The following is a 14,313-nucleotide window of genomic DNA, read 5'->3' on the forward strand; positions in this document are numbered from 1 at the left end:
TTGCAGCGTGCTCCTATACCTGTCTCCTACAACAAAAACACAAGATCTGTGCCGGTTTGGGCTGGAGGAGGCAAGCACTGGGCAGGCACCCGAAGGCATCATCTCTCAGAGCAGTACAGCCCCTTCCGTACCGCTACATGAATGTTGGCACGGCAGCTGCAGCACGGTCCGGTGTAAGATCCCAGGGAGCATCTCCCCAGGTTCCTCATCCCTCCTCCTTTCTCACCTGCCCTTTCTCCAGGAGACAGGAGCTGGTGGTACTCTGCCCTCGCGCCAGCTTTGTCCCCAGTCCTAGAAACGGTGTGGTTTCCTTTCTGTTGATAGCAAAAGTTGACTCGGACGCAACATGTGGTGCTGTAGGAGATTAATGTACATGTTTCCTGTGAAAATTGGTGGAGGTTTCAGTTTAATAGTGAGTGAATTGCTAATTATCTTGTCAAGAGCAGCTGGTGGACAGGTATTCGAGCTTAGGTCTCAAAACCATAAACTTCACAAAAAATTACATGTACTGCCTTTTTTTTCCCAGCATCTTTCTTTTCCGCTTAATCATCTACATTTCTAAATATGCCTTCACTTCACATGCCACAAACTTTAGATAAAGAAGCTTTATGCCAAGTCAGCCAGGACCGCAGTGATTTGAAGTAATTATTTAAGTTGTTACAGACGTTGCATAGACGCAGGAGTGAGCATTGCGTTGGATCCAAACAGGATTATTCAAACAAAACCGGAGTATAATAAGAAAATGAAAAGTATATCACAACACGTAACTGGGTTTAGTGAGTGTTTCAACGCAAATATATGCACGGTTGCATTTAACTGTTATGCTGCCTTTTAAAAAAAAAATCTCGAGCTTTTTGATGAGGAAGCTGAACTTAAAAATGAAGCCTTTCTCATAACCTCTGCTCCCTCCTACGCAAAGGCAGAAGCAGGAACAAGCTGCATCTTGAAACGGTCAGCGGGGTGGCAGAGGGCCAGTGTCATGGCACGGTGTCAGCGTTGATGACTCTGCGGAGGGGGATTGCCTGAAAAGTCTGTCCTTCGTCACCACTCAGCTAGAGAGCTCCGGGCAGCGGCTTCTTGCTCCGGAGAGCAGTAGGAAATGTCTCACAAGCCCACCGAGGAAGAAGAGGTTGCCGTCCAAGGAGGCTTTGTTGTGTGAAGGTTATGATAATGTGCCGTCCTGAATAATTCATCCCCCGAACTGAGCTATGGCAGCATTCTGTCAGCTGTGACAATAAACTGTGTCTCCAGGTACTTAGCCGAGCTGCCTGTTCTACTGGGTGAGCGTCTTACTAAAATCTCTTAACTTGATACCTAGGCTAAAAATACCTCTGTTGCCGTTTAACCACAGAGTTTCCTTTTTAACTTTTAAAATAGTGGTGATCACTAGCCACTTACAAATACCGTGTCACCAACAACATCTGTTTGATGCATTTAGATTTGCTGTCAGCGTATCACTAAGTCGGATGCTGCAAATAAAATCTTAAGCAGTCTAACGAGATAACCTTTTGGGGGATAGCATCGGTGGCAGGGTGATTGAGGGCATAGCTGTGAGAGAAGCATATGGTCACAGAAATAAAGTACTGAAAAAATGAAGAAGGTGGAGAGAAACCTTCCTAGTCAAAGGCCGAGTTGAGTACAAGGGGATTACAGGGAGGCTTGTGCACCAGATCATCCATCTGTTGGAAAATAAGCAACACCTACCAAGAGCCTTCATAAATTTGTCAGGTTTTCTTAAATCCAGATGTCTGACAAAATTTTTCTGGAAGGTGGAAGAGAGAACAAGAGGAAACGGGCAGGATGCTTTATTTCTCTTTGTGCCATCCCATGGCAGGTGGGGACCAGGAGTTGGGCAGGACTGGTTTTGATTCTAGAAGAGGAAGGTAAGGTCCTGAAAACTGGGGGGCAGCTGGGCAGTGACAAAAGACAGCTGGTTTCCTCCCGGAACGCAGGGGCATCTCGCTATCCAACCTTGATGCTGAGCCTTTCAAGAGATGAAAGGGATATTTTCTTTGCGAATATGTCAAGGCGGGAGCTGGTACTGAGGCACTGCGTAAGCCACGGTCACCGGCAAAGCTTCAGCTGAAGTTTTTGCTTGCTAAAACTCAAGCAGGCAGGAATAGAGGGGAACTGTAGAAGCACCTTTTCCCTCCTGTAGTCCTTGTGGACGGATATGGGGGGGGCTGTTTCATCCCTTGATACAAATCACGGTATCCTTCAGCGTATTTTCATTTTCCCTGATTTCTTGCAGCCCCAGCAGGACTCCTGCGCTGAGCAGAAACCGCTAGTCCCATCGGACGCATCTGTGTCAGACCTGCTTGCTAGCAATGGCTTAAAAACGTGCTGAAAGCAGGCCCACAAGGAGCAGGAGTTACGCTGAATTGGGAGGATACTCTGGATAAGTCACAAAGCTCGAGCCAGGCTCTCATACTATTCCCACCAAAGCTAAAGCTGTCGGATTGTTAGAAGAATAAGGAGTTTCCAGCAAAAGAAGTTAAGACTAAAAAGAGTGATCTTTTCCTAAAAGAAAAACCTACAAGTCCACCATCCTTGTATTTTGCTGCTTAATAGCACTATCATGCCTTAAAAGTACTGCTGTAGGGTTTTTTTCTTAGCGCTTCGGTGGCCGGTAATGTCTAGATGTCTCCAGATTTAGTTACCTTGGCCATACCTAGTAAACGATTTTGAACGCGTCAGGCGATAGCTGCGTGCGATAAAACACAAGCTGTATCTGGCTGCTTGTTGTCTTCTTCGGAGCTGCCGGTTGTCAGGATGCAACATCCTCTGTGCCACCCAGCAAGACTGGACGGTGGAACAAAATAAGAGTGTTTTCCCTCTCATCCCTGGAAGTTTTTTAAACCAGGATCTCAATTTGTTTACCCAAGTTTGCCCACACATCCTTATGTGCGTGCAAGAGCTGGATGCACGCATCCCAGCTGAGCTCTGAAATCATGTGGTGACTTGATAGGGAGATAAGTATCCATGAGTTTTTGGAAGTACTGAATTAGGAATAGCAAAACTTTCCAAAACAAGTATTATTTTAAATCCATCTCACATCGCAGCATCTGCTTTCCCCAGCAGTTCTGAACGTGGTTTCTCCCTGTCCCCAGCAGCTGTGACCTACAGTGACAGCTACACGGGACTTCGTGTGAAGTTACGGGTAACCCGTCTGCTTCGGTTACCAGCCTGACCTGAAGGTTTTACCAACCCATCGTGTTTCTTCCTCATCTCTGCTTGCTCAAAATTGCAGTTGCAAGTCCAGTCCTTGCCGGAGCCTCTGACAACTGCCACAAGCCGGCGGTGAACGATCCGGGTGCTACCTAGCTCCTGCAGTGCCTTTCTGCAGATGAAGGTGTATATTGCAATCCCCTCCCTCGTTTGCTGGCGGATAACGTCCAGGATTAAACCTTGATCGTCCTAGTCAGTTCTTGGCCGTCGGAGCAGCTGAGTTTATTTTTGCTTCCCTGGCCTCTGCGACGGTAGGCTGGGCTCAGTCCTGGACTCCGGAGTGGCGTGGTGCCCGTGCTCCAGACTGCCAGCTGAAGCCTTGGCTCTCCTCTCTCTTGCTGGACCTAATGGGATCTCTGGGTCCTCTCCTTCCCACAACACGAGTGAGGCAGTGAGGTGACATTAAAGTACTGGAACGGCAGATAAAAGGCCCTTACTATATTTATTGAGTGTTACAGATAAGTAATCCACTCTGCTGTCAGTGTCTAGAGAAACAGCAAATAAAGTATACATGCCCCTTCCTTTGATGTGATGAAATCTCCAGAGGACATTTACTTCAGTGGCATTCGCAGTGCAGCTGCAGCTGAGTTTTCCAGTGGAAAATAGACGATTTTCATGTCTTTATGCATTGCTTTAAAAATATTGCTATGGCTGCTTCTTGTACCCTGGACAATTCCGTGGTCTGAAAGCTGTTTTTTTTTTCCCAAAATGTTATTAAAATCATCTTAACCGTTTTTGTTGGAAGGGGAAAAATTAATAGTTATTTTGTGGTTTCATACACAACGTTAAAACAACAGTCTGGCTCTCTTCATGTCCTTAGATCAACTTGTTGGCCTTGCTAAAACGCATAATGGATGGAGCAGGGGAAAAACCTTAGTCTTACAACTCGTAGCATTGTTTTCGCACACAGTTCAGCTTTTCTGTTGCCGGATTTCAAACTAGACACCACTTTATTGCCTGTCTTCTCAAGCTATAAAAACTTCCTCAGTTTTGTGAATTTGCAGCAGTTTAGAATCCAGTGAACCACAGACATTATTTTTAAAAAAACCTAAGCAATAATTAAGCAAATCGGTTCGCAAAGGTACGTCAGTAATTGAGTTAATACACTTCTAAATTTTTATATATAAACCTGACTGTTTGGGACGATGGGTATTAGTCATTTCTGGTTCGTGGTACGGTCAGAAAGAGACCAGAGGCACCGGCACGGCCGCAGCACAGGAAACCCCGGTCGGCCCCAAGAAAACAGCCCGTCCCCATGCGAGCGGGGCGTCCCTGGGACGGGGCCCCGAGTGCTGGGGGATCCCCATCCCCGGGGATGCCCGGACTCGCCTGGACACGGCCCCCAGTGACCCGCTGCAGCCGCCTCAAGCCTGAACCTGGCCGTGAGTCCAATGCCCTCGCCTGTGGGGTGGCCAGCATCGCAGCGCTGCCCCTCCGTTTCCACCCGGCAGGTTCCCTTCCAGCTCTGGTTTTCCCAAGGACGGGGCGGGACTGAGTCTGGAGAAATTCCTCGGTGTTTCTGGGGTTCACTTCTCGCTGGTCAGCAGCCTGCCACTGTCCCCAAAACGCCTGCAGGCGCTGGGCAGTATAACCGGGTGTCCTTAGACTGTGCGTTACTCCATCTCCCCACGGCTTTGAAAAGCGACTTCTTCCCGAAGCTGTTCCTTCCCTTGCCGCTGTGAACGAGCTGCCTTAGCTGTTCACAGCCCTTTGATCTGTTAAGTCACAGCTCTGTCACTTCTGGCTGGTGCCCACACCCTCGAAGCTGCCTGTCCTCCCTCTCCTCTCCTCTCCTGGGAGGGAGGTTGCTCAGCTGGCCCCGTTGCCTTCCTTCATCCGCTTTCCCCAGCATCCCCCGGCCAAGCTCCCTGTGTACGTGTAGACTTAAAGCTGATAAAATTGTATCTTTGATGGCCTCACTGCTGTTCAGCGTCCATCCCCAATGACCCCTAACACCTTCTGAAACATTACAGCTTGTGAAGACAGGTCCACAAAGCAACGTCAAGTCTTAAACGATGTGCTTCGGAGCCGACCGGCCGGCTCGGCTTTGGCAACACTTAATGTTGTGAAGGTTGTACCTGCTGAAGCGGTCCGTGTAATAAACCATTTGCCCGAGCAAATTTAAACCCGCCTGTCCCTTCCCCTGCAGCAGCCCCTGTGTGCTGCAGAGCAGAGGCCAAACCGGGCAGTTTGTCTCTATCTCAGACGCATTCCCGCAGCACAGAGGTTTCCGCATGCTGAGCTTTGCCGGGGGAATTTGCTTCGCAGGCTGGGGGAGGTTTTGTTTATTTTTTTTTTCCCGGAGGGGAAATGAGTTGCCAAAGTAACCTGGACAAAGAGTAGTGTTTTAGATGGGATATCACAGCTTCATATTTATTTGCTTGTTTATAGGACTTTTATATTCTTTCGAAGCACAGCAAGAATGTGTAAGTCGTGATTATTTATGCTGGTGATGGACATCTCAAAACCCAGCTGTGCAGAGCCCTTACCTCAACGAGGACGGGGGGGGTTCTGGACAAGATCTGTCCCCTCCGCCATGCGGCGTGTGTTTAGCAGCCGTTCTGTTCCCTGTCTGGGCTCTTGTGGTCTGCCAGGAGGAACTGGGACAAACACTGCTGAAATCGCTAACGTCGCTGTTCTGACTTGGCAGTAAAGAGCCCCCGAGACGGTTCCCGGATGCTGGCACCATGTGCCTGCGCTGTTAAATTCACGGCTCGAGTGGGAAGTTAGCACAGGCCAGGGAACACTTCCAGCGGGGCGGGATGTGCGAGGTCCTCTCATGCTGGCGTCCTTTCCTCTGGGGCAGTCCTCCAGCCCTCCTCGCGTGTGCTTAATCCCCTCCCTTCCCCTCCTCATCGCAGGCTTTGCCAAGCGGCTGTGCCACGCCGCGAAATCTCCCGGTCCCGGGGGCTGCAGAAGCTGGAGAGAAGCTGTGGAAGAGGGGAAGGGTGGAGGAGGATGGAGATGACAGCCTGCAGGAGACGCACAGAGCTGGGGGAGTCCTGCCAGTGCCCGGGTCAACGCAAAACCTTCGAACGGTACAAAAAGCCGGGATGAAAGCCAGTGCCCTGCCGCAGCCCGGGGCGGCCGCCCTGCCAGGCTGCTCCGGAGGTTTGGCAGGGAGCCCTGTGCACCCAGGAGCCCTGGGTCCCAGGGGAGCAGCTTGGACCAGAGGAAGGCAGAGCGAGCCTGGGCAGGGTCCTTCGCACACTGTGGCTTTCGGAGCCGGCCGGCACACACAGACAGGGGATCTGCACCACGTCTGGAGTCCTGTGGCGAGATGGGAGCCAGCAGTTCTCAGCTGGGACATGCTTGGGGTGAAACAAGAAGAAATGACCTTGAAGAGCACCTCTTGCAACCACCGGTCTCTGGTTTTCTCTGGAGCACATTGTACGGGGTTGTTCTTCCATAGAGAGCACGTATGTGTGCTGCAGAAGCGCGTTCAAGGCAGTAGCATACCAGCAGCATTCTCCATGCCAAACCGTTACTGGGTCTTGGTCACAGACCAGCGGCATAACAAACGGGAACCCTGCTGTGCCATAGCTGCATGGAGGCAGCTTTGCCAAGGGAGGGTGGCAGCAGAGGTCGAGGGGTCTTTGACCCAACACTTAGAGGAGTTCCGGATGTCCCTGGAGAGGAGTGGATCCTCCTTGAAAAGATCTAGGTGCAGGGGTGAGATGAGAGGCAGCTGGGCCCCTCTCAGAGGGGACATTGGACTGGAGAGGGAAAGGGAGCTTCTTCAAACCCCGTTGTGCTCAGCCCGTCCTACCCCCCTGGGCAGGCCTGTCCTCTGGCTTCCTCTGTCAGGCAGCTCCACCACCACCACCCCTAGTGCCAGATTTCTCCTCCTTTCCTCTCCCCAGCTTTCATGGGTCGATCAGTGTTTCTTTCTGCCCCCCCCATTTCTCTGTTCCCCAGCATATTTGTGTTAAAATTAGTGAAGGTTTTTCTTGGGGGCATTTCAAGGTTTATTTCTGCTGGAATTTGAGATGGAGTCTTGACTTGTGATCCTCTGGTGTGGGTGCAGAGGACGTGGTGGGATGGGGGAGACCAGCCAGGAACCTCAGTTAGGAGAGCACGCTGTACATGAGGTCAGTGTTTCAGGGGAGGAGGCAGAAAGCAGCCTCTGAAATCAGTCTTCTCCAAGATGTGCAGAGGAACAGAGTGGAGAGACATCATGGAAAAAATACGCAACTAGAGAAACAATGAGATGGGGCAGGATACCTATGAGTAGCTTGGTGGGTTTTCAGGTGAGAGATTGTGACTGCAGACCACGCATCCTCCCATAGAAGGCACCTGTCTGTGAAGAGTGGACTTGATATCCTTGGTGAACCTTCTCTGGTGGTTCATCATGGCTTCTGAGACATAATAGGCTTCATGGCTTACTTACTGAGCCTCTCAGAGGACACTGAATTGTGTCCCTGCACGTTTTGGGAGGCCACATGGAAATGTTGCCAGAATGGACAAGTCATGACAAAGAGTTTGGACTCGGCAACAGTAGACTTGCACAGCTGAAATGGTCACCCACAGGTTGGTAGGAGCCGGGGTGACACCAGCCCTCTTCTCTACTGGGACTGGCTCAACAATGACACTCTCCCTGGCTCGTTGTCTTCTGCATGTAAATAGACTCCGAACACAGGCAGCCTTGATGCTCTTTGAGAAGAGACTATGCCAGTAGCAGTGGTGGGAATGGACCTTGATGCAGACTGGTGGTGTGTAGGCTTTACAGGCTTAGTGGCAGTCGTTGCAAGGACTTCTCAGCACGACTGAATCTGCTCTTAAACATGCATTCTGCTGGAAAACGCTCAGCCAGTGCTGCTGGACCCCTGCCCCTGGCCGGCACTGTGCGACACAGGAGCGCCTGCGTCATGGCACCGTGCACGCAGGTTTGATTTATACCCCCGGTTCCTAGACTCGCGCCTTGGCACAGCAGGAAATATCGGTTCCCGGGGTGGAGAGAGTGTGTACTGGTGAAGTGAGTGTGTGATGAAACTGTCCTGGTTGGAAGTTCTGAGGAGCAGCATTAGTCATGACAGCAAGGTCAGTCACGCCAGCGTTCTTTGAAGCACGTTAACTGCAGTCGCATGGAGGTGGCTGTGGGATGGGTAAAGTATGCAGAATTGCCCAGTCCCACCAACTCCGGCTGGAGGCACCGGGGTGGGTGTCTCCAGCCTAACTCTGCTCCCAGCAGCTCCAAAACCACAGCTTCAGCAAGTTGTTGGGGATCGTGTCCGGGTACGCCAGGCCAGTCCCTGGGAACGGAAACCCCCTTTAGTGGACCACGTTAGTGACCCTGCACAGGACTTTATCCAGTTGGTTGTTGTCTCCCTTGTACTGGGGGGGGCATGACAAACCACACAGTGTGCAGATATGTGGCCTCACTCGAGGGGAATAATACCTTCCCTTGACCTGCTGGACACTCTCGCATCGGGCTGGTGGGCCGTCATGCTGTGACTCTTGGCCAGCTTTGTCTGCACGAGTCTGCAGATGCCTCTCGCCTGCTGAGCCTTGCGTGGAGAGCTGCCCCCTCCAGCCCATCCCAGCCTGCCCCACGCATGGGGCTGGCCTGTCTTGGGGCAGGACTTCTTCTGAAGTCCTTCTGAAGGTACTGCTCAACACCTGGCCTGCTGCCTGTGGGAAGTGCCGTGGTGGATGTAACCATCAGCCGCTCCTTTCTTCATACAAGATATTCATCATGTCAGCTGAATTTTGCATAAAATGAAGCGCCTCGATTGTTGTTCTTTTGCCTCTCAATATCAAATCTCCAGACAAGCCCAACAGAGCGTGCAGTTCCACATACAAGCGGGAGACCGCTGTGATTTTGTCTTTGCACGTCCCGCTCCAGCTTGCAGAAGCGTTGGCCATCCGTTCGGTAGTAGGAGGAGAGACGTGGTGCCTAACTCCACGATTAGTCAAACTGTTGTATTTCTCTTTGGCATGAAATAAAGTAGTATTTGAATGCACAGTGGGGCTAATGCTACTTTGTGCAGCTTTTTATGAAGATTACAAAATTGAGGCAAAAAGCAGGTCTTACTGTAATTGGAAGATAGAAGAGTTAATCATAGGGAGGAATGGATTCATATTTGCTCTGAAATTTTCTAGACTGCAAAATAGCTTCAGCTGAAGGAGCTGAACTTCACTACAAACTCTTTGTGTGCTCAAGTGCAGAGTTTTCTTCATCCGTTTGAATTGGAACACAGAAGTTGCAGGGCTATTTTCCCCAGAGCTTCGAGTCCCTGTGTTCATTGTGTTGATATGCAAAGTCATTTGGGTTTTTGCAGAGTCATACAATCGTTTACTTGATGTGCTAGAGGCAACCCAAACCTCTTATTCCCATTTATTCACCCTTTGAGAAAAGCTTTGGAAAAAAGTCACCCATCATCGAAGTTTGAAGTCAGAGGCAACTAGGGGAGACCTGGGAGATAAACCACCAACAGATGGGGGAGGGTTGCGTGTGAAGGACGTACTCTACATAATGCGCCATTAAAACTTCATGAAGAGGTGTCCCAGAAAAAATACTACAAAGCACTAGGCTTAATATTAAATTCTTAGTTTTAGCAGTCTGGTCATTTTCAGGAAGGAATAATCAGCTTAACCACAGCATTCACACATTTAATGTTCTGAGAGAACAGGGATTGTCTGATTTTTCTTTTTCTTTTCTTTTCTTTTTTTTTTTCCCCCACAGTAATTAATGCAAGTCAAAAGCAGCAACTGGAATCTGCGAGCTACTCCTCCCGCTACGCTCTGGGACTTTTTTATGAAGCTGGTACACAGATTGATGTCCCCTGGGCTGCGCAGTACATCACCGATAATCCCTGCATACGCTTCATCTCCATCGATAATAAGAAACGCAATATAGGTCAGTGCTCCCATTATTTCCCTTAAACACAGTGACAATAGAGGGTGTAGATCATGAAAAATGCTGTTTAATTGAGTGTTGCTATTCTGAACAGAGCAAGTATTTAACTCCAAGCCGCAGCGGATAGCATTTAATGTCACATTTGGCCTGTAATAAAATACACAATGAAAGCGGGAAGGCCCTCAGAAAATCACCACCCAGCACATGGTTTACGTTACTGCATTTATGAAACCAGTGTCAGGGGATTTGAGACATCAAAATGTTGCTATTCCAAGAAAGAGCTGGAGTTCCTTTGTTTAAACATTGATTCATACACACGCCAATTTATCTCCCATCATCCGTTACGTTACAACTCCTGTTCTTTCCACTAAGCATGCTTGGAAGTAGTAATGAGTTATATAATTGAGGCTGTTCAGTCTAATTCAGAGTTAGCCAGTGTGCTTTTATGATCACGGAAAATCCTTGAAATGGCTGCGCATAGTACGGCTGCTCGGTAAAGCTTGGAGAACATCCCACAAGGCAGACACTTCTCATCCGTTTCTGGAAGATGGCAGTCGAGTGAGTATATGTTTTATTTATTAAATGTATTTCATATACCAAGAGTGTGTTGGCATAGAACAGCTCAAGAAAAACCGCTAGCATTTGAGTTTAATCAAGTTCGTTAGGAGCTGAAAACTCTTCCCGATTCTGTTACTTGCTCAACGTCGCGACGATGACCAGGTTTAACCACATCCGTGAAGTGGGGGTAAAAACCTACCCACCTTTGTGGTGACCTACAAAGCACCTGTGACTCACTGTCACAGAATAAGGAAGGATTTTCATAATCAGCTGCTGCCTAGTACATAATTATTAAGTATTACCAAATTCACTGCGCTAAAGCATGTTCAGATTTTAGACCTGGGAGACTTCTGTTTCTAGTCTTCCTTGTTCGGTTGGGATTCATTGTGTCCTCTGATGTTACTACCTGCTGGGCAGAGCACTGAAAACCTTGCCTGTCACCTTTATGTCTACACGACGTCACCATGCTAGGAAACAGCCATAAGGTTGGGCATGCCTTCCCTCTCTTACACCGCAAACATGCAATTTAGTGTAATAAGCTATCACGAGGGAGTCTCACAGTATAACAGCCGCGCTGGTGGCCAGGACCTCTGGAGATCTCTGCTCCAGCTCCCACTCACAACGGGCTGTGCTGACACGAGGTCGGGGCAGCCGTGTCTTGCCTAGCTGAGGTGTCAAAAAAAAAAACACGGGATGGAGATCCCCCACATTACTGGTGACCTTTCCCAGAGCTGCACCTCCGCTGGGGGAAGAAGTGTTTCTTCATCTGCAGTCTGAACTTCCCAAGGCTCAGCCTGTGGATGTTGCCTCCTGTTCCGCCGTCTGCCTCTATCGAGTAGAGTCACAGTCATTCAGGTTGGAAGGCACCACTGGAGGTTGTCTGCTCCTACCCCCACGCAAGGTTTGAAGTTAGATCCAGCTGCGAAGTTGGATCATGTTGCTCAAGGCCCTGTCCAACTCCGCTTTGAATATCTCCGAGGATGGAGATGCAGTGAGTCTGCATCACTGCTGCAAAGGCACACTGATGATTTCTGGCCCTTATGGACAGCAGGTTCTTGTCTGCAGAGCTGCTTTCTGCCCTGTTGGCCTCAGTGTGTAGTGTGGCTTGGGCCAGCCCCTTCTCGGTTGCAGGACTTCACATTTCCCCTTGTTGAACTTCATGGCAATTGGCTTCATTGTCTTCATAGCTGCTGTTAGCGGCAAGCTGCTTTTAGATGCCCTGCTCCCTCAGCATCTCCTGGACCACGTCCAGCAAGCTCAGCTCCCTCCATCTCTCCTTCTAGGTTGTGTGCTCCAACCCCTGGCAGCTCTTCATGCGATTGTTTCCAGTGCTCTACACCCCTCTTGAACTGGGAGCTAGGGTTAAAACTGAACACAGCGCCACACTTGCAGCCTCCTGGGCACCGAGTAGAAGGGGTTGATAAGTAACTGAGATCTGTTGACCATGCTCCTCGTGATGTGATTTGCCACCTTTGCACTGCTGGCTTATGTTCAATGGTGGAGCCACCATAACCAGCAGGATCTTTTCAGGAAGGTCTGTTGCTCAGCCAAACTGACGCATGGGGTTGTCCTGCGGCGGACGCAGGACCTTCCAACCCTCCTTGTTGCGGTGATAGCGCAGTTCAAGTCAGCTCTTCCAAATATGCCCTTCTTGGTACCAAAGCCAGAGGTACAAAGCAATGGCTCCTGAAGTGCCTCCAGAAACAGCAGTTTATGCTGGGAGCAAAGGAGTTGGAGAGATGAATCAACTCACCACTGTGGAAGCCCAGCTTTGTTATTTCTCCTAAGAATTTAGCCTGTTGGTGTGAAAAGAGGGAAAATAAAACAAAAGAATGGCTGAACTGGCCAAAACAAAGATGCATCCACCCTGATATGCTTCCTCCAGGAGGAGCCAATAGTGAATATTTTAAAAAAGAGTATGAGGAAAGCCAAATACAGAATGATATTTTTTTTTTCTGGCATTGTCTCCTTGTTACTGACAATGTGCAGCTGGAGATTTTCTTGCATCTAAGATGGTATCGCCATCGTTGTGTTTAACGGTAGGTACTATCGTTAATAGCACCTACCGGTATTGTCCATCACAGCTGCCTGATTCTGGCTGTGTAGAAGAGGACACAGCCCAGGGGAGAAACTCACCCATCCCTTCCTCACCTGCTTGTATGTGTGGTTTCAAAGCACCAGCATGGAGAACAATGAGTATGGAATTGTAATGGAATTATCAAACAGCTAAGTACAATGTCTTTGCTGTCTCCAAATGCAGTTTAACCAAATAGAAAGCATATTATTTGGGGCATATTGTTAACAAATACAAAGAAACTACCAGAACATCAGTGTTGACACAGACCTTTCTCACTGAAATTTCCCTCATATCGTGGGAGAGATCTGTTTATATGAGCAAGTTTTTCCAAGAAGAATAAATTGTGTACCTTCATAGGGCTGGAACAAGCTGGGGGCTAGCAACTGAAGATGATTTCTCTCTGGTAAGGCCCTCCTTGTGACATATAAACAGTCAACCAGCCTCCTTGACTGCGCTGTCTTTCCTGGTGAACTTGCATTTTGCAGATTCGCGCTTTGTTCCGGGAAAAGTAGTACTAGGGAGAGAGCGGTACGTGTTAGCTGGAGCAGTATTTCTGGCTGCGAGCGCTCAGGCTGAGCACAGGAGGATTGGAAAGCATGCCTGTATTGTGTTCAGTAATGCTGACGTACAGAAGTGCAAAAATCAAAAGGGGTCACTAAGTCAAACACATGCACAGCTCTGCTGATAATAGAAGCACACGCACACGTACATACTTTAAGACAACATGGGCAAGGGAGGCTGAATGTGAAATTTATTTATGCATCAGGAGTACTGCAGCCAAAACACATGAATGTAAAGTTCCTTTATGTTTGATTTCACACATATGCAAGTATTTTGCATTTGTATTTTTCTTCCCGTGCTTCTGACTGACCTCCAGAACATTCCAAAGGGAGGCACAGCAGCACCTTGCTGTCGCTTGCTCGCTGTTTTTTTGGGGTGCCATTGGTGATGTTTTAACACCATGCTCCGCTCACTCATCGTTCTTCCCATTCTTCCATTTTTCAACCTTGATTGATCGTAACGCATCTGAAGAAGATGATGGTGACAATGAAAAAGTAAGCGTTCCACGAGAGAAAGCAGAAATGCTCAGACTAAGATTTACTTTGGGTCTCCTGGGTGAAGCAGCTGAGATCTTTCAGGACAGTCATCCTTCCCAAAAAGCCATCACCTTCTCCAGTTGATTCCTGAATGGTCCCACTTCCGCCGTTCCTCCTTTATGCCATATACACTGTCCCCGTATATTCGGTTGTGTGTTATTTCTCAAGCGCCTGCATGCATCCCTCCCTCCATTGCATTAATCTTAGGATGGAAAATTGCTTTGCTGCCCATCAGATGTGGCTGCAGTGCTTATCGTTGTCAAGTGCTTATCGTTATTGTTCAAGGAACGTGTGGACGAGGCACTGCGGGACATGGTTTAATGGACATGGTGGTGTTAGTTGATGGTTGGACTTGATGATCTTACAGGTCTTTTCCAACCATAGTGATTCTGTGATTCTGTGATCGGGAGTACGTCCTCAACAGATAGAGGAGCATGGCTGCAGTTCTCTAGGCATAAGTAAAAGCGCTAATGCATCAGACACAAACAGAAATT

At 48.9% G+C, this 14,313-nt stretch overlaps 1 protein-coding gene across 1 annotated transcript in view; it reads left to right on the top strand.

Moving 5' to 3' along the window:
• The window catches only part of RNLS (renalase, FAD dependent amine oxidase), a 79,578-nt gene that overhangs the window by 50,422 nt on the left and 14,843 nt on the right, over window positions 1-14,313 (top strand). The window contains exon 5 of the mRNA XM_059821431.1: window positions 9,914-10,087. Coding sequence (XP_059677414.1) covers window positions 9,914-10,087 — 174 coding nt within the window. The remainder of the gene's footprint in view (window positions 1-9,913; window positions 10,088-14,313) is intronic.

The sequence above is a fragment of the Gavia stellata genome, chromosome 9, assembly GCF_030936135.1.
Source record: "Gavia stellata isolate bGavSte3 chromosome 9, bGavSte3.hap2, whole genome shotgun sequence".
Lineage (NCBI taxonomy): Eukaryota > Metazoa > Chordata > Aves > Gaviiformes > Gaviidae > Gavia > Gavia stellata.